Consider the following 24,018-nt stretch of genomic DNA (forward strand, 5'->3'; position numbering starts at 1 on the left):
TGAATCTGCAATTGAGTACATGCATTAATACCGTCTCCGTAGCCTATTGGTTAAGGCGTAGCCTATTGAAGTCGTAGTCGTGGGTTCATTCCATGGTCCATTTAGCTCGATCCCTTTGCCGCGTGATGCCTGCCTCTCGGTACTTTAAGGATGAAAGTGGTTTAGTGGTGTAGGTTTCTGCTTCTTACCCATGACTATGTGGGTTCGATCCCTACCAGGGCTACTATCTCATGGATGACCTCTCAAAAATGACACAGTAACAGTTTCTAGCCAGGAAACGGACTAGAGAGTGATTTTATCAGCTAATCACCTTTAGCAAAATCGAGCTTGTTTATTTTAGTCAGATTTAACCAATGAAAGTTGTACCCCTTCATCGGTGCTTTGAAAAATAATTAAAGGACCCTGTTTGAAGCAAGTGCTTGCGCTTTCACGGGTAATCCTTGACCGAGTGGTCTTAAAGAATACATTCAGTGTTCTCTAACCTTAAAGTCGATTAAAATTTCAATATTATAACCAAGTACCACCAGGAAGTATCTTTGGAAAATGCAAAATTAAGCAAACAGTTTGATTTTTTAGATTTATTAGTGAAATATGCATTTTGATAAAACAGTTTTCTGAAAAGGAATAATAAAACTACACATCTGACGCAGTTGTATATAATAAAACTGCTTTAGATTACACACAAGTTGAAAATGCCGATGGTATACGCGAAATCAGGTAACAACTAACATCTTGCATTTGTTATTTTCTTGAATATTCTATCAATATTAAATTAATTAGCAATTATATGATGACATGTATATATCCCAACTTTTTTTTAACCCAGCAGCTGTAATACTGTGGAAATCTCCAACTGGTGATTTCTCCAACTTCTGTGTTCTCCAACTTCTGTATTCTCCAATTGGTGAATTTTATCAATAGAAATTGACTGTGGAATTCTCCAATTGGAAATTTCTCCAATTGGAGAACCGTTTTTACAAAATCATAATTTTTGATTTTTTTTTAGATTTTAATAAAGTTAATAACTCTAGTACTCAAAACATAAATAGAAATGTAATTTTCTGTTCCAAATTGTAATATTTGATTTTTTTCAAATTGCTGATTTTTTCCCCCGTTTCGGCTCATATGGAAAATTCTCCAATTGGAGTTTGCCAAAACTCCACGGGGGACCTAAAATCCAATTGGTGGCCAACGGGAGAAATCAATTTTGGAATTAAAATTTTCATATTTCTTAAAACTTTTTTTTTAATTTTACTTAAAATATTTCTAATTTAATGGACAAACTTTCTATGTGTCGCTTTTGAAGTTGATATCTAAGATAATAAAAAAACTAAGTTTGCAAGTAAACCGGATTTGCAAACTTATACCGGATGCTGTTATGTGTTAATTTCAATGTGGGTTAATTTCACAGTCTCATGTATGTAATATGTGTTCATTTCATTGTATATTCATTTTACAGTCTCATGCATGTAATATGTGTTCAGTTCATTGTGGGTTCACTTTACAGGGTCATGTATGTAATATGTGTTCATTCCATTGTGGGTTCATTTTACAGTCTCATGTATGTAATATGTGCTCATTTCAATGTGGGTTCATTTTACAGTCTCACGTATGTAATATGTGTTCATTCCATTGTGGGTTTATTTTACAGTCTCATGTATGTTATATGTGCTCATTTCAATGTGGGTTAATTTCGCAGCCTTATGTATGTAATATGTGTTCATTTCATTGTATATTCGAATATTTTACAATCTCATGCATGTAATATATGTTCATTTCATTGGGGTTCATTTTACAGTCTCAAGCATGTAATATGTGTTCATTTCATTGTGGGTTCATTTCACAGTCTCATGCGTGTAATATGTGTTCATTTCATTGTGGGTTCATTTCACAGTCTCATGCATGTAATATGTGTTCATTTAATTGTATATTCATTTCACAGTCTCATGCATGTAGTATGCGTTCATTTCAATGTGGGTTAATTTCGTAGTCTCATGTATGTAATATGTGTTCATATCATTGTGGGTTCATTTCACTGTCTCATGCATGTAATATGTGCTCATTTCAATGTGGGTTCATTTCACAGTCTCATGTATGTAATATGTGTTCATTTCAATGTGGGTTAAGTTCACAGTCTCATGCATGTAATATGTGTTCATTTCATTGTGGATTCATTTCACAGTCTAAAGCATGTAATATGTGTTCATTTCATTGTGGGTTCATTTCACAGTCTCATGCGTGTAATATGTGTTCATTTCATTGTGGGTTCATTTCACAGTCTCATGCATGTAATATGTGTTCATTTCATTGTGGGTTCATTTCACAGTCTCATGCGTGTAATATGTGTTCATTTCATTGTGGGTTCATTTCACAGTCTCATGCATGTAATATGTGTTCATTTCATTTTGGGTTCATTTCACAGATTCATGTATGTAATATGTGTTCATTTCATTGTGGGTTCATTTCACAGTCTCATGCATGTAATATGTGCTAATTTCAATGTGGGTTCATTTCACAGTCTCATGCATGTAATATGTGTTCATTTTAATGTGGGTTAATTTCACAGTCTCATGCATGTAATATGTGTTCATTTCATTGTGGATTCATTTCACAGTCGAAAGCATGTAATGAGCGTTCATTTCAATGTGGGTTAATTTCGTAGTCTCATGTTTGTAATATGTGTTCATATCATTGTGGGTTCATTTCACAGTCTCATGCATGTAATATGTGCTCATTTCAATGTGGGTTCATTTCACAGTCTCATGCATGTAATATGTGTTCATTTCAATGTGGGTTAAGTTCACAGTCTCATGCATGTAATATGTGTTCATTTCATTGTGGGTTCATTTCACAGTCTAAAGCATGTGATATGTGTTTATTTCATTGTGGGTTCATTTCACAGTCTCATGCGTGTAATATGTGTTCATTTCATTGTGGGTTCATTTCACAGTCTCATGCATGTAATATGTGTGCATTTCATTGTGGGTTCATTTCACAGTCTCATGCGTGTAATATGTGTTCATTTCATTGTGGGTTCATTTCACGGTCTCATGCATGTAATATGTGTTCATTTCATTTTGGGTTCATTTCACAGTCTCATGCATGTAATATGAGTTGATTTCATTGTGGGTTCATTTCACAGATTCATGTATGTAATATGTGTTCATTTCATTGTGGGTTCATTTCACAGTCTCATGCATGTAATATGTGCTAATTTCATTGTGGGTTCATTTCACAGTCTCATGCGTGTGATATGTGTTCATTTCATTGCGGGTTCATTTCACAGTCTCATGCGTGTAATATGTGTTCATTTCATTGTGGGTTCATTTCACAGTCTCAAGCATGTAATATGTGTTCATTTCATTGTAGGTTCATTTCACAGTCTCATGCATGTAATATGTGTTCATTTCATTGTGGGTTCATTTCACAGTCTAATGCATGAACTATGAGTTCATTTCACTGTGGGTTCATTTCACAGACTTATGTATGTAATATGAGTTCATTTCATTGTGGGTTCATTTCACAGTCTCATGCATGTAATTTGTGTTCATTTCATTGTGGGTTAATTTCACAGTCTCATGCATGTTATATGAGTTCATTTCATTGTGGGTTCATTTCACAGACTCATGTATATAATATGTGTTCATTTCATTGTGGGTTCATTTCACAGACTCATGTATATAATATGTGTTCATTTCATTGTGGGTTAATTTCAAAGTCTCATGCATTTAATATGTGTTCATTTCATTGTGGGTTTATTTCAAAGACTCATAAATGTAATATGTGTTCATTTTATTGTGGGTTCATTTCATAGTCTCATGCATGTAATATGTGTTCATTTCATTGTGGGTTCATTTCACAGACTCATGTATGTAATATGAGTTCATTTCATTTTGCGTTCATTTCACAGTCTCATGCATATAATATGTGTTCATTTCATTGTGGGTTACTTTCATAGTCTCATGCATGTAATATGAGTTCATTTCATTGTGGGTTCATTTCACAGACTCAAGTATGTAATATGTGTTCATTTCATTGTGGGTTCATTTCACAGTCACATGAATGCCAATTTGGTTTAGTACACAGTCATTTCAAAGTCGCATACACTGAATGTGGGGTCATTTCACCGTAACATGCATGTAAAACAAGATTATTTTACAGTCACATACATTGATTGTGTGTTCATTTCGCAGAAACATGCATTTAATATGTGTTCAGTTCACAGTTAATTGCATGCAAAATGTGTTTATTTCACAGTGTATGGGTTCATTATACAGACACATGCATGTACTACGGGTTCGTTTCACACACATATGCAAGTACTACGGGTTCATTTCACAGACACGTGCAAGTACTACGGGTTCATTTCACAGACACATGCATATACTACGGGTTCATTATACAGACACATGCATGTACTAAGGGTTCATTATTAAGACACATGCATATGCTATAGATTCATTATACAGACACATGCATAATCTACGGGTTCATGATACAGATACATGCAAGTACTACGGGTTCATATCACAGACACTTGCAAGTTCTACGGGTTCATTATACAAACACATGCATGTACTACGGGTTCATTATACAGACAAATATATGTACTACGGGTTCATTATACAGACACATGCATGGAGTACGGGTTCATTTCACCGAAACATGCATGTCTATGGGTTCATTTCACAGACACATGCATATACTACGGGTTCATTTCACAGACATATGCATGTACTATGGGTTCATTTCACAGACACTTGCATAAACTACGGGTTTATTTTACAGACACATGCATATACTATGGGTTCATTTCACACAAACATCCAAGTACTACGGCTCATTTCACAGACACATGCATGTTCTATGAGTTCATTTCACACACACATGCATCTACTACGGGTTCATTTACAGACACATGTATGTTCTATGGGTTCATTATACAGACACATGCGTGTACTACGGGTTCATTATACAGACAAATGCATGTTCTGCGGGTTCTTTATAAAGCCACATGCATGAACTACGGGTTCACTATACAGACACATGTATGTTCCTTGGGTTCATTTCACAGACACATCCATGTTCTACGGGTTCATTTCACAGACACATACTTGTACTACGGGTTTAATATACAGACACATGCATGTCATACAGGTTTATTTCACAGACATATGCATATACTACAGGTTCATTATACAAACACATGCATGTTCTATGGGTTCATTTCACAGAAACATTCATATCCTACAGGTTCATTATACAGACACATGCATGCACTGCGCGTTCATTATACAGACACATACTTGTACTACAGGTTCATTATACAGACACATACTTGTACTACAGGTTCATTATACAGACACATGCATGTACTGCGGGTTCATTACACAGACACATGCATGTACTATGGGTTCATTATACAGACACATGCATGTACTGTGGGTTCATTATACAGACACATTCGTATTCTACGGGTTCATTATACAGACACATACATGTACTGCGGGTTCATTACACAGACACATGCATGTACTATGGGTTCATTATACAGACACATTCATTTTCTCTGGGTTCATTTCACAGACACATGCATGTTCTATGGGTTCATTTCACTGACATATCCATGTTCTACGGGTTCATTTCATAGAAACATCCATGTTCAATGGGTTCATTTCACAGACACTTCCATGTTCTATGGGTTCATTTTACAGATACATCCATGTTCTACCGGTTAATTATACAGACTTATGCATGTACATCGGGCTCATTTCACAGACACATGCATGTACTACGGGTTCATTTACAGACACATGCTTGTACTACGGGTTCATATTACAGACACTTGCTTGTACTATGGGTTCATTATACAGACACTTGCATGTACTACTGGTTCATTTACAGAAACATGCAAGTAGTACGGTTTCATTATACAGACACATGCATTTACTATGGGTTCATTATACAGACACATGCATGTACTTCTGGTTCATTTACAGAAACATACAAGTACTATGGTTTCATTATACAGACACATGCATGTAATTCTGGTTCATTTACAGAAACATGCATGTACTGCGGGTTCGTTTTACAGACACATACAAGTACTTCGGGTTCATTACACAGACACATGCATGTACTACGGTTTCATTTCACAGACATATGCATGTACTACAGGTTTATTATCCAAACACGTGAATCTTCTATGGGTTCATTTCATAGACACTTTCATATTCTACCGGTCCATTATACATACACATACATGTACTGCGGGTTCATTATACAGACATATGCATGTACTGCGGGTTCATTATACAGACATATGCATGTACTGCGGGTTCATTATACAGACATATGCATGTACTGCGGGTTCATTTTACAGACATATGCATGTACTGCGGGTTCATTTCACAGACATATGCATGTACTGCGGGTTCATTTTACAGACACATACATGTTCTATGGGTTCATTATACAGACACTTGCATGTACTGCGGGTTCATTATACAGACACATACTTGTACTACGGGTTAATTATACAGACACATGCATGTACTATGGGTTCATTTCACAGACATATGCATGTACTACTAGTTCATTATACAGACATATGCATGTTCTATGGGTTCATTTCACCGACACATCCATGTTATACGGGGTTTTTTCACAGACACATATTTGTTCTACGGGTTAATTATACAGACTTATGCATGTACTACGGGTTCATTAAACAGACACATATATGTAATGCGGGTTCATTTCACAAACACATACTTGTACTACGGGTTTAATATACAGACACATGCATGTACTACGGATTCATTTCACAGACATATGCATGTACTACAGGTTCATTATATAAACACATGCATGTTCTGTGGGTTCATTTCTCAGACACTTTCATATTCTACAGGTTCATTATACAGACACATGCATGTACTACGGGTTTATTATAAGGACACATTCATATTCTACGGGTTCATTATACAGACACTTGCATGTACTGTGGGTTCATTTTACAGACACATTCATATTCTCTGGGTTCATTATACAGACACATACATGTACTTCGGGTTCATTATACAGACACATTCATATTCTCTGGGTTCATTATACAGACACATACATGTACTTCGGGTTCATTATACAGACACATTCATATTCTCTGGTTTCATTATACAGACACATGCATGTTCTATGGGTTCATTTCACAGACACATCCATGTTCTTCGGGTTCATTTCACAGACACATTCATATTCTATGGGTTCATTATACAGACACAAGCTTGTACTAAGTTTTCATTTAGCAGACACATGTATGTACTACTGGTTCATTTAAAAGATACATAAATGTACTGCGCGTTCATTATATAGACACATACTTGTACTACGGGCTCATTTCACAGACACGTGCATGTACAACGGGTTCATTTCACAGACACATGCATGTACTGCGCGTTCATTTTAAAGGCACATGCATGTACTATTGGTTAATTAACAGACACATGCAAGTACATCGGGCTCATTTCACAGACACATGCATGTACTATTGGTTCATTTTACAGACACATACTTGCACTACGGGTCTTTCACAGATATATGCATTTACTGCGGGTTCATTTCACTGACACATATATGTACTATAGGTTCATTTCACAGACGCATGCATGTTCTATGGGTTCATTTCACAGACACATGTATGTACTATGGGTTCATTTCACAGATACATGAATGTACTGCGGGTTCAATATAAAGACACATTAATAGTATATTGGTCCATTTCACAGACACATGCATGTACTACGGGTTCATTATCCAAACACGTGAATGTTCTATGGGTTCATTTCATAGACACTTTCATATTCTACAGGTCCATTATACATACACTTACTTGTACTACGGGTTCATTATACAGACATATGCATGTACAGCAGGTTCATTTCACAGACACATGCATGTACTACGCGGTCATTATACAGACACAATCTTGTACTACGGGCTCATTTCACAGACACGTGCATGTACTGCGGGTTCATTTCACAGACACATGCATGTACTGCGGGTTCATTTCACAGACACATGCATGTACTGCGCGGTCATTATACAGACACAATCTTGTACTACGGATTCATTTCACAGACACATGCATGTACTGCTGGTTCATTTCACAGACACATGCATGTACTGCGGGTTCATTTCACAGACACATGCATGTACTGTGCGGTCATTATATAGACACATACTTGTACTACGGGCTCATTTCACAGACATATGCATGTACTATGGGTTCATTATACAGACACATGCATGTACTATGGGTTTATTATACAGACACATGTATTTTCTACGGGTTTATTATACAGACACATGCATTTACTACGGGTTCATTTCACAGACACATGCATGTACTACGGGTTCATTTCACAGACATATGCATGTTCTATGGGTTCATTTCACAGACACTTGCATGTACTACGGGTTCATTTCACAGACATATGCATGTTCTATGGGTTCATTTCACAGACACTTGCATGTACTACGGGTTCATTTAACAGACATATGCATGTTCTATGGGTTCATTTCACAGACACTTGCATGTACTACGGGTTCATATCACAGACATATGCATGTTCTATGGGTTCATTTCACAGACACATGCATGTACTACGGGTTCATTTCACAGACATATGCATGTTCTATGGGTTTATTTTACAGACACTTGCATGTACTACGTGTTTATTATACAGACACATGAATATTTTATGGGTTCATTATACAGACACATGAATGTACTACGGATTCATTTTACAAACACATGCATGTACTAAGGGTTCATTATACAAACACATGCATGTACTACGAGTTCATGTCACAGACATATGCTTGTACTACTGGTTAATTATACAGACACATGCATGTACTACGGGTTCATTATACAGACACATGATTGCACTGCGGGTTTATTTCACAGACACATACATGTACTACAAGTTCATTTCACAGACACATGCATGTACTACGGGTGCATTTCCCAGACACATCCATGTTATAAGGGTTTATTTCACAGACACATGCATGTACTACGCGTTCATTATACAGACACATGCATGTACAACGGGTTCATTATACAGACACATGAATGTATTATGGGTTCATTTCACAGACACTTGCATGTACTACGGGTTCACTATACAGACACATGCATGTACTACGGGAGCACTATACAGACTCATGCATGAACAAAGGGTTCATTATACATTCACTTGCATGTACAATGGGCTCATTATACAGACACATGCATGTATTACGGGTTCATTATACAGACACATGCATGTACTAGGGTTTATTATACAGACACATGCATGTACTACGGGTTCATTTACAGACACATACATGTACTGCGGGCTCATTTCACAGACACATGCATGTACTACGGGTTCATTTACAGACACATTCATATTCTCTGGGTTCATTATACAGACACATGCATGTTGTATGGGTTCATTTCACAGACACATCCATGTTCTACGTGTTCATTTCACAGACACATTCATATTCTCTATGTTCATTATACAGACACTTGCATGTACTAATGGTTCATTTACAGAAACATGCAAGTAGTACAGTTTCATTATACAGACACATGCATTTACTATGGGTTCATTATACAGACACATGCATGTACTTCTGGTTCATTTACAGAAACATAGAAGTACTATGGTTTCATTATACAGACACATGCATGTAATTCTGGTTCATTTACAGACACATACATGTACTGCGGGTTCATTACACAGACACATGCATGTACTATGGGTTCATTTCACAGACATATGCATATACTACAGGTTCATTATACAGACACATGCATGTTCTATGGGTTCATTTTACAGACACATCCATGTTCTACGGGTTTATTTCACAGACACATACTTGTACTACGGGTTAATTTTACAGACTTATGCATGTACTACGGGTTCATTAAACAGACACATACATGTATTGCGGGTTCATTTCACAAACACATACTTGTACTACGGGTTTAATATACAGACACATGCATGTACTACGGATTCATTTCACAGACATATGCATGTACTACAGGTTCATTATACTAACACATGCTGTTCTATGGGTTAATTTCACAGACACTTTCAAATTCTACAGGTTCATTATACAGACACATGCATGTACTGCGGGTTCATTTCACAGACATATGCATGTACTACGGGTTCATTATACAGACACATTCATATTCTACGGGTTCATTATACAGACACTTGCATGTACTGCGGGTTCATTATACAGACACATTCATATTCTCTGGGTTCATTATACAGACACTTGCATGTACTGCGGGTTCATTATACAGACACATTCATATTCTCTGGGTTCATTATACAGACAAATACATGTACTACGGGTTCATTATACAGACACATTCATATTCTCTGGGTTCATTATACAGACACATGCATGTTGTATGGGTTCATTTCACAGACACATCCATGTTCTACGTGTTCATTTCACAGACACATTCATATTCTCTATGTTCATTATACAGACACTTGCATGTACTAATGGTTCATTTACAGAAACATGCAAGTAGTACGGTTTCATTATACAGACACATGCATTTACTATGGGTTCATTATACAGACACATGCATGTACTTCTGGTTCATTTACAGAAACATACAAGTACTATGGTTTCATTATACAGACACATGCATGTAATTCTGGTTCGTTTTACAGACACATACAAGTACTTCGGGTTCATTACACAGACACATGCATGTACTACGGTTTCATTTCACAGACATATGCATGTACTACAGGTTTATTATCCAAACACGTGAATCTTCTATGGGTTCATTTCATAGACACTTTCATATTCTACCGGTCCATTATACATACACATACATGTACTGCGGGTTCATTATACAGACATATGCATGTACTGCGGGTTCATTATACAGACATATGCATGTACTGCGGGTTCATTATACAGACATATGCATGTACTGCGGGTTCATTTTACAGACATATGCATGTACTGCGGGTTCATTTCACAGACATATGCATGTACTGCGGGTTCATTTTACAGACACATACATGTACTGCGGGTTCATTTTACAGACACATACATGTACTACTAGTTCATTTTACAGACATATGCATGTTCTATGGGTTCATTTCACCGACACATCCATGTTATACGGTTTTTTCACAGACACATACTTGTACTACGGGTTAATTATACAGACACATGCATGTACTATGGGTTCATTTCACAGACATATGCATGTACTACTAGTTCATTATACAGACACATGCATGTTCTATGGGTTCATTTCACCGACACATCCATGTTATACGGGTTTTTTTCACAGACACATATTTGTACTACGGGTTAATTATACAGACTTATGCATGTACTACGGGTTCATTAAACAGACACATATATGTAATGCGGGTTCATTTCACAAACACATACTTGTACTACGGGTTTAATATACAGACACATGCATGTACTACGGATTCATTTCACAGACATATGCATGTACTACAGGTTCATTATATAAACACATGCATGTTCTATGGGTTCATTTCTCAGACACTTTCATATTCTACAGGTTCATTATACAGACACATGCATGTACTGCGCGTTCATTATACAGACACATACTTGTACTACGGGTTTATTATAAGGACACATTCATATTCTACGGGTTCATTATACAGACACTTGCATGTACTGCGGGTTCATTTTACAGACACATTCATATTCTCTGGGTTCATTATACAGACACATACATGTACTTCGGGTTCATTATACAGACACATTCATATTCTCTGGGTTCATTATACAGACACATGCATGTTTTATGGGTTCATTTCACAGACACATCCATGTTCTTCGGGTTCATTTCACAGACACATTCATATTCTATGGGTTCATTATACAGACACAAGCTTGTACTAAGTTTTCATTTAGCAGACACATGTATGTACTACTGGTTCATTTAAAAGATACATAAATGTACTGCGCGTTCATTATATAGACACATACTTGTACTACGGGCTCATTTCACAGACACGTGCATGTACAACGGGTTCATTTCACAGACACATGCATGTACTGCGCGTTCATTTTAAAGGCACATGCATGTACTATTGGTTAATTAACAGACACATGCAAGTACATCGGGCTCATTTCACAGACACATGCATGTACTATTGGTTCATTTTACAGACACATACTTGCACTACGGGTCTTTCACAGATATATGCATTTACTACGGGTTCATTTCACTGACACATATATGTACTATAGGTTCATTTCACAGACGCATGCATGTTCTATGGGTTCATTTCACAGACACATGTATGTACTATGGGTTCATTTCACAGATACATGAATGTACTGCGGGTTCAATATAAAGACACATTAATAGTATATTGGTCCATTTCACAGACACATGCATGTACTACGGGTTCATTATCCAAACACGTGAATGTTCTATGGGTTCATTTCATAGACACTTTCATATTCTACAGGTCCATTATACATACACTTACTTGTACTACAGGTTCATTATACAGACATATGCATGTACAGCAGGTTCATTTCACAGACACATGCATGTACTACGCGGTCATTATACAGACACAATATTGTACTACGGGCTCATTTCACAGACACGTGCATGTACTGCGGGTTCATTTCACAGACACATGCATGTACTGCGGGTTCATTTCACAGACACATGCATGTACTGCGCGGTCATTATACAGACACAATCTTGTACTACGGATTCATTTCACAGACACATGCATGTACTGCTGGTTCATTTCACAGACACATGCATGTACTGCGGGTTCATTTCACAGACACATGCATGTACTGTGCGGTCATTATATAGACACATACTTGTACTACGGGCTCATTTCACAGACATATGCATGTACTATGGGTTCATTATACAGACACATGCATGTACTATGGGTTTATTATACAGACACATGTATTTTCTATGGGTTTATTATACAGACACATGCATTTACTACGGGTTCATTTCACAGACACATGCATGTACTACGGGTTCATTTCACAGACATATGCATGTTCTATGGGTTCATTTCACAGACACTGGCATGTACTACGGGTTCATTTAACAGACATATGCATGTTCTATGGGTTCATTTCACAGACACTTGCATGTACTACGGGTTCATATCACAGACATATGCATGTTCTATGGGTTCATTTCACAGACACATGCATGTACTACGGGTTCATTTCACAGACATATGCATGTTCTATGGGTTTATTTTACAGACACTTGCATGTACTACGTGTTTATTATACAGACACATGAATATTTTATGGGTTCATTATACAGACACATGAATGTACTACGGATTCATTTTACAAACACATGCATGTACTAAGGGTTCATTATACAAACACATGCATGTACTACGAGTTCATGTCACAGACATATGCTTGTACTACTGGTTAATTATACAGACACATGCATGTACTACGGGTTCATTATACAGACACATGATTGCACTGCGGGTTTATTTCACAGACACATACATGTACTACAAGTTCATTTCACAGACACATGCATGTACTACGGGTGCGTTTCCCAGACACATCCATGTTATAAGGGTTTATTTCACAGACACATGCATGTACTACGGGTTCATTATACAGACACATGCATGTACAACGGGTTCATTATACAGACACATGAATGTATTATGGGTTCATTTCACAGACACTTGCATGTACTACGGGTTCACTATACAGACACATGCATGTACTACGGGAGCACTATACAGACTCATGCATGAACAAAGGGTTCATTATACATCCACTTGCATGTACAATGGGCTCATTATACAGACACATGCATGTATTACGGGTTCATTATACAGACACATGCATGTATTACGGGTTTATTATACAGACACATGCATGTACTAGGGTTCGTTATACAGACACATGCATGCAATATGGGTTCATTACACAGTCACATGCATGCAATATGGGTTCATTACACAGTCACATGCATGTTATATGGGTTCATTACATAGTCACATGCATGTTATATGGGTTCATTACACAGTCACATGCATGTTATATGGGTTCATTACATAGTCACATGCATGTTATATGGGTTCATTACATAATCACTTGCATGTTATATGGGTTCATTACACAGTCACTTGCATGTAATATGGGTTCATTACACAGTCACATGCATGTTATATGGGTTCATTGCACAGTCACATGCATGTTATATGGGTTCATTACATAGTCACATGCATGTTATATGGGTTCATTACATAATCACTTGCATGTTATATGGGTTCATTACACAGTCACTTGCATGTAATATGGGTTCATTACACAGTCACATGCATGTTATATGGGTTCATTACACAGTCACATGCATGTTATATGGGTTCATTACATAGTCACATGCATGTTATATTGGTTCATTGCATAGTCACATGCATCTACAATGGGTTCATTACATAGTCACATGGATGTTATATAGGTTCATTACACTGTCACTTGCATGTTCAATGGGTTTATTACATAATCACATCATGTTATATGGGTTCATTACACAGTCACATGCATTAACAATGGGTTCATTACATAGTCATATGCATGTTATATGGGTTCATTACACAGACGCTTGCATGAAATATTGGTTCATCACACAGTCACATGCATGTAATATGGGTTCATTACACCGTCACATGCATATAATATGGGTTCATTACATAGTCACATGCCCGTAATATGGGTTCATTATACAGACACATGCATGTACAATGGGTTCATGACCAATTCACATGCATGTAATGTGGGTTCATTACACAGTCAAATGCATGTTATATGGGTTCATGACACAGTCACATCATGTTCAATGGGTTTATGACACAGTCACATGCTTGTTGTATTTGTTCATTTTATAGACACATGCATGTAATATACATGTTTGTTCATTTCACAGCCAGTGCATGTAATATACATATTGTTTTTTTTAATTTAGAAGTCATATGAATGTTATATGCATGTATGTTCATTTCAAAGTCACATGCATGTAATATACATGGCTTTTAAATTGAAAGCCACGTGCTTAAACTATGTCTTCATTTCGCAAATTATGCATGTAGTATGTGTTCATTTCACAGTCACATGCATGTTATATTGGTTTATTTCACAGTCACTTGTATGTGGTATCTATTTATCTCACAGTCACATACATGTTGTATGGAATCATTTCACAGACACATGCATGTAATATGAGTTCATGACACAGTCACATGCATGTTGTATGGGATCATAACACAGTCACATGCATGTTGTATGGGTGCATTACACAGTCACATGCATGTAATATGGGTTCATTACACAGTCACATGCATGTAATATGGGTTCATTACACAATCACATGTATGTAATATGGGTTCATTACACAGTCACATGCATGTAATATTGGTTCTTTACAAAGTCGCATGCATATGTTATGGTTATATGATACAGGTACATGCATGTTATCTGGGTTTGTTACACAGTCACATGCATGTAATATGGGTTTATTACACAGTCACATGCACGTTATATGGGTTCATGACACAGTCACATGCATGTAATATGGGTTCGTTACACAGTCACATGCATGGAATATGGGTTCATTCACATATTTGGAATATGGGTTCATTACACAATCACATGTATGTTATATGGGTTCATTACACAGTCACATGCATGTAATATGGGTTCTTTGCAAAGTCGCATGCATATGTTATGGTTATATGATACAGGTCACCTGCATGTTATCTGGGTTTGTTACACAGTATCATGCATGTAATATGGGTTTATTACACAGTCACATGCACGTAATATGGGTTTATTACACAGTCACATGCACGTAATATGGGTTCATGACACAGTCACATGCATGTAATATGGGTTCGTTACACAGTCACATGCGTGTAATATGGGTTCATTATACTGTCACATGCATGTAATATGGGTTCATTATACAGCCGCGTGCATGTATTGTTGGTTCATTACACAGTCACATGCATGTAATATGGGTTCGTTACACAATCACATGCATGTAATATGGGTTCATTACACAGTCACATGCATATAATATGGGTTAATTACACAGTCACTTGCATGTATTACGGTTTCTCGATACAGTCACATGCATGTATTACGGTTTTTCGATACAGTCACATGCATAAAATATGGGTTCATTACACAATTACATACATCTATTATGGTTTCATGATGCAGTCATATGCATGTAATATGGGTTCGTAAATAGGTCACATGCATGTAGTATAGGTTCATTACACAGTCACATGCATGTAGTATAGGTTCATTACACAGTCACATGCGTGTACTATGGGTTCATTATACAGTCACATGCATGTAATATGGGTTCATTACACAGTCACATGCATGTTATATGGGTTCATGGCACAGTCACATGCATGTAATATGGGTTCATGACACAATCACATGCATGTAATATGGGTTCATGACACAGTCACATGCATGTTGTATGGGTTCATGACACAGTCACATGCATGTAATATGGGTTCATGACACAGTCACATGCATGTAATATGGGTTCATGACACAATCAAATGCATGTACAATGGGATCATGACACAGTCACATACATGTTATATGGGTTCATTACAAAGTCACATGCATGTAATATGGGTTCATTATACAGACATATGCAAGTGCTATGGGTTCATGACACAGTCACATGCATGTAATATGGGTTCATGACACAGTCACATGCATGTAATATTGGTTCATTACACAGTCACATGCATGTACTATGGGTTCATGACACAGTCACATGCATGTAATATTGGTTCATGACACAGTCACATGCATGTTATATGGGTTCATGACACAGTCACATGCATGTACAATGGGATCATTACACAGTAACATGCATGTAATATGGGTTCATTATACAGACACATGCATGTACTATGGGTTCATGACACAGTCAATTGTATGTAATATGGGTTCATTACACAGTCACATGCATGTATTACGGGTTCATGACACAGTCACATGCATGTTGCATGTATTCATGACACAGTCACATGCATGTTGTATGGGTTCATTTCACAGACACATGTATGTACAATGGGTTCATGACACAGTCACATGCATGTAGTATGGGTTTATTACACAGTCACATGCATGTACAATTGGTTCATTACACAGTCACATGCATGTAATATGGGTTCATTACACAGTCACATGCATGTATTACGGTTTCTCGATTCAATCATATATGCATGTATTACGGTTTCTCGATACAGTCACATGCATAAAATATGGGTTCATTACACAATTACATACATCTATTATGGTTTCATGATGCAGTCATATGCATGTAATATGGGTTCGTCACTAAGTCACATGCATGTAGTATATGTTCATTACACAGTCACATGCGTGTACTATGGGTTCATTATACAGTCACATGCATGTAATATGGGTTCATTACACAGTCACATGCATGTACAATGGGTTCATTTCATAGTCACACGCATGTACAATGGGTTCATGGCACAGTCACATGCATGTAATATGGGTTCATGACACAATCACATGCATTTAATATGGGTTCATGACACAGTCACATGCATGTTATATGGGTTCATGACACAGTCACATGAATGTAATATGGGTTCATGACACAGTCACATGCATGTTATATGGGTTCATGACACAATCAAATGCATGTACAATGGGAGCATGACACAGTCACATACATGTTATATGGGTTCATTACACAGTCACATGCATGTAATATGAGTTCATTATACAGACACATGCATGTGCTATGGGTTCATGACACAGTCACATGCATGTAATATGGTTTCATTACACAGTCACATGCATGTACTATGGGTTCATGACACAGTCACATGCATGTAATATTGGTTCATGACACAGTCACATGCATGTTATATGGGTTCATGACACAGTCACATGCATAAACAATGGGATCATGACACGGTCACGTACATGTTATATGGGTTCATTACACAGTCACATGCATGTAATATGGGTTCATTATACAGACATATGCATGTACTATGGGTTCATGACACAGTCACATATATGTAATATGGGTTCATTACACAGTCACATGCATGTAATACGGGTTCATGACACAGTCACATGCATGTACAATGGGTTCATTACACAGTCACATGCATGTACAATGGGTTCATGACACAGTCACATGCATGTTGTATGGGTTCATTTCACAGACACATGTATGTACAATGGGTTCATGACACAGTTACATGCATGTAATATGGGTTCATTACACAGTCACATGCATGTACAATTGGTTCATGACACAGTCACATGCATGTAATATGGGTTCATGACACAGTCACATGTATGTACAATGGGTTCATGACACAGTCACTTGCATGTAATACGGGTTCATTTCACAGACACATGCATGTACAATGGGTTCATGACACAGTCACATGCATGTAATATGGGTTCATGACACAGTCACATGTATGTACATTGGGTTCATGACACAGTCACATGCATGTAATACGGGTTCATGACACAGTCACATGCATGTACAATGGGTTCATGACACAGTCACATGCATGCTGTATGGGTTCATTTCACAGACACATGCATGAACTATGGGTTCATTACACAGTCACGTGCATGTTATATGGGTCCATTTCACAGTCACGTGCATGTAATATACATGTTTGTTAATTTCACAGCCACGTGCATGTAATATACATGTATTTTAATTTAGAAGTCATATGCATGTAATATACATGTATGTTCATTTCAAAGTCATATGTATGTAATATACATGTATTGTCATTTCAAAGTCACTTGCTTGAACTGTGTGTTCATATCGCAAATTATGCATGTAGTATGTGTTCATTTTACAGTCACATGCATATGATATTGGATTATTTCACAGTCACTTATATGTGGTATATGTTTATTTTATAGTCACATGCATGTGATATTGGTTTATTTCACAGTCACATGCATGTTATATTGGTTTATTTCACAGTCTCTTGCATATTTGATATTGGTTTATTTTACAGTCACGTGCATATGATAGTGGCTTATTTTACATTTACACGCATGTGATTTCTTTTTCATTTCACAGTCATTTGCATAAAATATTGAATCATTTCACAGTCTCTTGCATGTCTTGAAAAAGAACTCATTCTTCATGGAATTATATCAGATTGTGGCATTGTGCTCGTTTAGAATTGTTAACATTGAAATAAACTCAGGCGAAATGGCTTCCTCCAGGCTCTTGATTCCACTGTTTTATTAATTCGAAAAAATGGCAGGATTCATCTTTTAAGAAATATTTCTTAAAATAGTCGTTTGTGCCGTGCTCATCTGTGTACCATTTTTTGACGACAGGATCTCCCCATGGCGGGAAAACTTTCACGAGAACAGAAGGGTCAACTTGAGGATTGGATTGGACAGGGTCCGAAGACCTTCCGCTTGTTGTACGCTATCACACGAGATGGTTGCTCGGCGCAGACCTTCCACACAAAATGTGACAAACAAGGACCTACTGTGACTGTACTGTATAATCCCTCGGGGTCGGTGTTCGGGGGATACACCTCAACGGATTGGGATCAAAATATGAATGGTCACAGCAGTGATACAGCTGCATTTTTGTTTCAACTAACATTCTCTGGAAAGAAAACAGTAAAAATATTCTGCGTTAAAGATGCCACCCAAAGTATCTTTAATAGGGCAAATTTAGGACCCTTATTTGGTTCAAATGATCTTTACCCATTCTGCAATACCGTTCAAGAATCAGAAGGTGTTTTTAAACTGAACGGAAACAACTCTTTTTCTGTGTGCTATAAGATGGATGGAGTATCATCGTGGGCAGAGATTAACAACGGAAACTCGGTCGTCAATGAGCTTGAAGTGTATCAACTTACAGGTATAACTATACTTCATATTAAATACTAAAATATGACAATGATGATGATGATGATGATGATGATGGTGATGTTGGTGGTGGTGGTGATCATGATGATGATGATGATGATGATGATGATGATGATGTACGTTTAAATATATTGTTTTAATTTCATTATTATTATTTATTCAATACACTTTTATTAATAAAGGGTATGTCTTAAGTCTAAAGTACTAAACGTCAAATAATAAAATATGAACGACGATGAGACTGCAGATGATGATGATGTTGCCGCTGCTGCTGCTGCAGCTGCTGCTGCTGCCGCCACCGCCGCCGCCGCCGCTGATGATGATGATGATGATGATGATGATGATGATGATGATAAACATTTAATAAATACTATTCTTATTTCATCATATTTATTTTTACAATATCTTTTTTATGCATGTCGGTATTGTCTTTTTTGATGTTCAGAAGGAAGGGAGCCAGACGTACAACTGGAGAAAAGCTGGCGAACTGTTCCTGACCTGACCACCAAGGTCTTCACTTCTTATTATAAGTGCAAAAAATCTCGTTAAAATGTCATACGATATTGTAGTCATTGATTGACTGATTTATTTGGTGGCATTTGGCGTAAAATGATTTACAAATTTACAACTTAGAATATTACAATAATTAGACTTGTCCACATGTTTACCAAAAACACATTCTATGATAACGTGTGTTTCTAAAAAGAATAAGAACATATACAATTTGAATATCTTTTGAAGTTTTGTGGTTAAAATGAGTTGTCATTGTGACTGAGATTTGACTGTGAGTACTGAGATTTGATTTTTGTGATATTTGGCCTGAATCTTGGTTTTCTGTTTAACGTTATTCAGTATACAGGTCTCACTTTGACCGTCATTTTCAATTTCCTTCCAGACACTTTCTGAACTTACTACAGCAATTCAGAGCCAAAAAAGTCCAGGAAAAGCAAAAATGGTCGGCTACAGGCTGACACTGATTGGACCTGTTGGTTCCGGCAAGTCAAGTTTCTGTAACACGATAATGACCGCATTCCAGGGCCGGGTTAGTCACAGGGCCGCCTGTGGGAAAGAGGATACAAGCGTCACAAATACGGTAAGTTTTGATGAAGGCAAGGTAAGCTTGTCTTTCATGTGTAGAAATTGTATGAGTATCAGGCAAAACTCGTTAACGATTGGGTCATCATTAAAGGTAAGATAACAGTCCTACTTGCAGAGTGGGGGTGTTTAAAAGAGTTTAGCTGTTGAAGTCGTAAAAATGGAGATGTTATCTTAGCCTTTTGTCGTCGGCATCTTCGTCGCTGTGCAAACTTGGCCCTTGGCAAAATTGCACACCGTTACAGATATCAACACCAATTTTAAAGCACTCTGATGTAGACTTCGTATCACTTTAGAAGCTTATTTGAGCATAGAGTCATTAGTTTTGTTTTTCTAGTATCACCCATACACGGTTAAGACGGAGGCTTGTTGCTCTCTGAGTTTCAAGCTGTGTGACACACGAGGAATATCAGACAAGGCATGCCTGGATTTGACTGAGTACAAGCACCTTGTAGAAGGACATATACCAGAATATTATGAGGTAAAGGTCAAAATAAGATGATTTTTTTTCTTTTTTACAATTATAACATTAGCCCTTCATCCAAAGCTTTGGTTTTTTAACTGAAAACGTATAGGCGACAGTATAAATGTTAGTTTTAATGGGTCACGGACAATACGGACCATGGACATTACGGACCAGACATTACGGACCAGATTTAGGGACATTACGGACCAGATTTAGGGACATTACGGACCATCTTCAAAAACTTACGGACCATGATTTATAATGTTTGTTTTCCGTTTCATCTGTCTTAATTGAAAGGTTCAGTGAAAGTGCGCAGTCACAATGGGTTTTCACACATTTATGATTGCCAATTAAAGGTTGTCAGTATAATGTTTGGTTTTTTTTGTAATACACAGTGGAGAGTGTCGCGCGCAAAGTTCAAGGTCACATTTTGTGATCAATGTTGCACCGGATAGATTATGTAGCCAAACATCTTTGCAAAACAAATATGACATGTGTTAAGATAAATGGGATTCTAATCAAACTTTTATTCAGCATATATGCTATATGTATTTGACTAATGGTTATCCATCCGACTGGCCTAATCGGGGACATTTGTCACATTCCTGTGACACCTCTTGTTTTACTATTTAACTTTCCATTATAGTTTAATCCCGAAGTCGAGTTATCACTGGACGATGCGCGTTTTGTCGTGCGTCCCAACCTTGAAGACAAGACCCACTGCGTGGTTTTCGTGCTGGACGCTTCGTCCCTTGACAGTCTGTCCGCTGAAATACTGCAGAAGCTTCGTGCCTTGAAAATGTTCTGTATCAGGAAAGGTAGCTAGGCTTATTGGAGTACTGTTGAATGCAATTTGTCTTTCGGAACTCCTCGGCCTTTTGCCATCGAAAACAAGCTCGGATGTATGCTAGTATATCCGTAGAGGAAGTTCGTATGATAGTATTTATTAATTGTAGTGTTTAAACCTGTATTTTTAATACTCGTGTTTCAATTGATTACCAGTGAAGTATTTATTGTATAGATAATTGAGAATCCCAAGAGAAAAGTCATAAAGCCTAACTACTAATTTGAAATTACTACGCGATCTACTTGCAGTGTAGTTAAATGTTAAGATTTTTGGCATTGTAAACCAGCCATATACATTTGAGGTTGTTTTCGATGGAAAATGGCCGAGAAGTTCCGAATGTGCAATTTGTATGGAATATAGATGTAGAGACATATGTTCTGTACTAGGCTAGTGGGAGTTTAAGTGAACGCAATTTGTATGAAATAGAGATGTAGGGACAAGGTCAGGGACAGCTCAACCTGTTTACCTATGTTTCTTATAGGTCATGCAAGATATGTTAAGATATTTTGAAATTTAATTTGATTTTATGAATATGTAAGCCCATATTCATGAAAGGTTAACGTATAAAAATAATGCACCCGTCCCGTACTTACAATTAAACATGTACTAATTCACTTCTGACATGGTATCTAATTTCAGGCGTATCCCAAGCAATCCTCCTGACTCACATTGAACTGATAGACCCTGAAGTTGGCGGGGATTTGGCAACAGTCTTCAAGAGCGCCCAAGTTGCAGAGAGTGTTAAAAAAGTATCAGATCTCCTCGGACTTCCGCGAAACTCCATCCATCCCGTAAAGAACTATGAATGTGAAGTCGCCACCGATAAGAAGATCAACTGTCTGGCTCTGCTCGCTCTTCAACAAATTATTTATGCTGCCGAGGATGGAGTTGAAAACTTGTTGATGAAGAGAGAGTCCACCAGTAGCAAACCTGACAGAGATCTAGTGGAGCTTTGCGGCTCCGAATGTGTGGACGACTCTTCAAAGTAGATGAACTTCATGTTGAAAATCAATCCAGGGGACTGTACCCCGGCGATTTGATGGACCTTTTCGTTGGTGATTTGTCCAAACCATTTAAATTTGTAAGGACCACTTGTCCAAGTGACTGAAATTTGTGTGGACGACTTATCCAAGTTACTGAATTTTATAACTCATTAAGAATTGAGCACCTCGTAGGGTAAACATTACCAAACAGATACTTAATGATAAGATAAAAATGTGTATTACTTGTTGTCGTTTTCAATGAATAAACTTTAAAAAGAACCTGTTACTGCCCGTTACTGCCTTAGACGAATTGTGGAATACTTATGTCCTTGAACTTTATAATTCTTAAAAAATTGGCACTTTATATAATAAACATTATCAAATAATGATAATTATCGAAAATATAACAATACGAATTTTCTCTTCTGTTTTTGTTTATATACTTAAAATCTGTTAATGCCCGTACTTTGACAGCGGTGACGTCATTTCTAGGCGGTGTGTAAGATGCGTTTGAGTCTGTTGTTAAGGGTAGTATACACTTATGTCTGAAGACTGGTAAACACGAGGTGGTT

General features: G+C 37.2%; 1 protein-coding gene across 4 annotated transcripts in view; it reads left to right on the top strand.

The window, feature by feature from the left end:
* The window catches only part of LOC128224281 (interferon-induced protein 44-like), a 41,699-nt gene extending 17,974 nt beyond the window's left edge, over positions 1-23,725 (top strand). For 3 of the 4 annotated variants that reach the window (XM_052934089.1, XM_052934090.1, XM_052934092.1), the window contains exons 2-7: positions 19,510-20,047; positions 20,501-20,565; positions 20,951-21,148; positions 21,488-21,631; positions 22,263-22,434; positions 23,103-23,725. In XM_052934089.1, coding sequence (XP_052790049.1) covers positions 19,519-20,047; positions 20,501-20,565; positions 20,951-21,148; positions 21,488-21,631; positions 22,263-22,434; positions 23,103-23,452 — 1,458 coding nt within the window. In that variant the 5' untranslated portion in view covers positions 19,510-19,518 and the 3' untranslated portion in view covers positions 23,453-23,725. The remainder of the gene's footprint in view (positions 1-19,509; positions 20,048-20,500; positions 20,566-20,950; positions 21,149-21,487; positions 21,632-22,262; positions 22,435-23,102) is intronic. The other variant, XM_052934093.1, reaches the window with a different exon arrangement.
* Positions 23,726-24,018: the final 293 nt, after the last annotated feature.

The sequence above is a fragment of the Mya arenaria genome, chromosome 17, assembly GCF_026914265.1.
Source record: "Mya arenaria isolate MELC-2E11 chromosome 17, ASM2691426v1".
NCBI classification, from domain to species: domain Eukaryota; kingdom Metazoa; phylum Mollusca; class Bivalvia; order Myida; family Myidae; genus Mya; species Mya arenaria.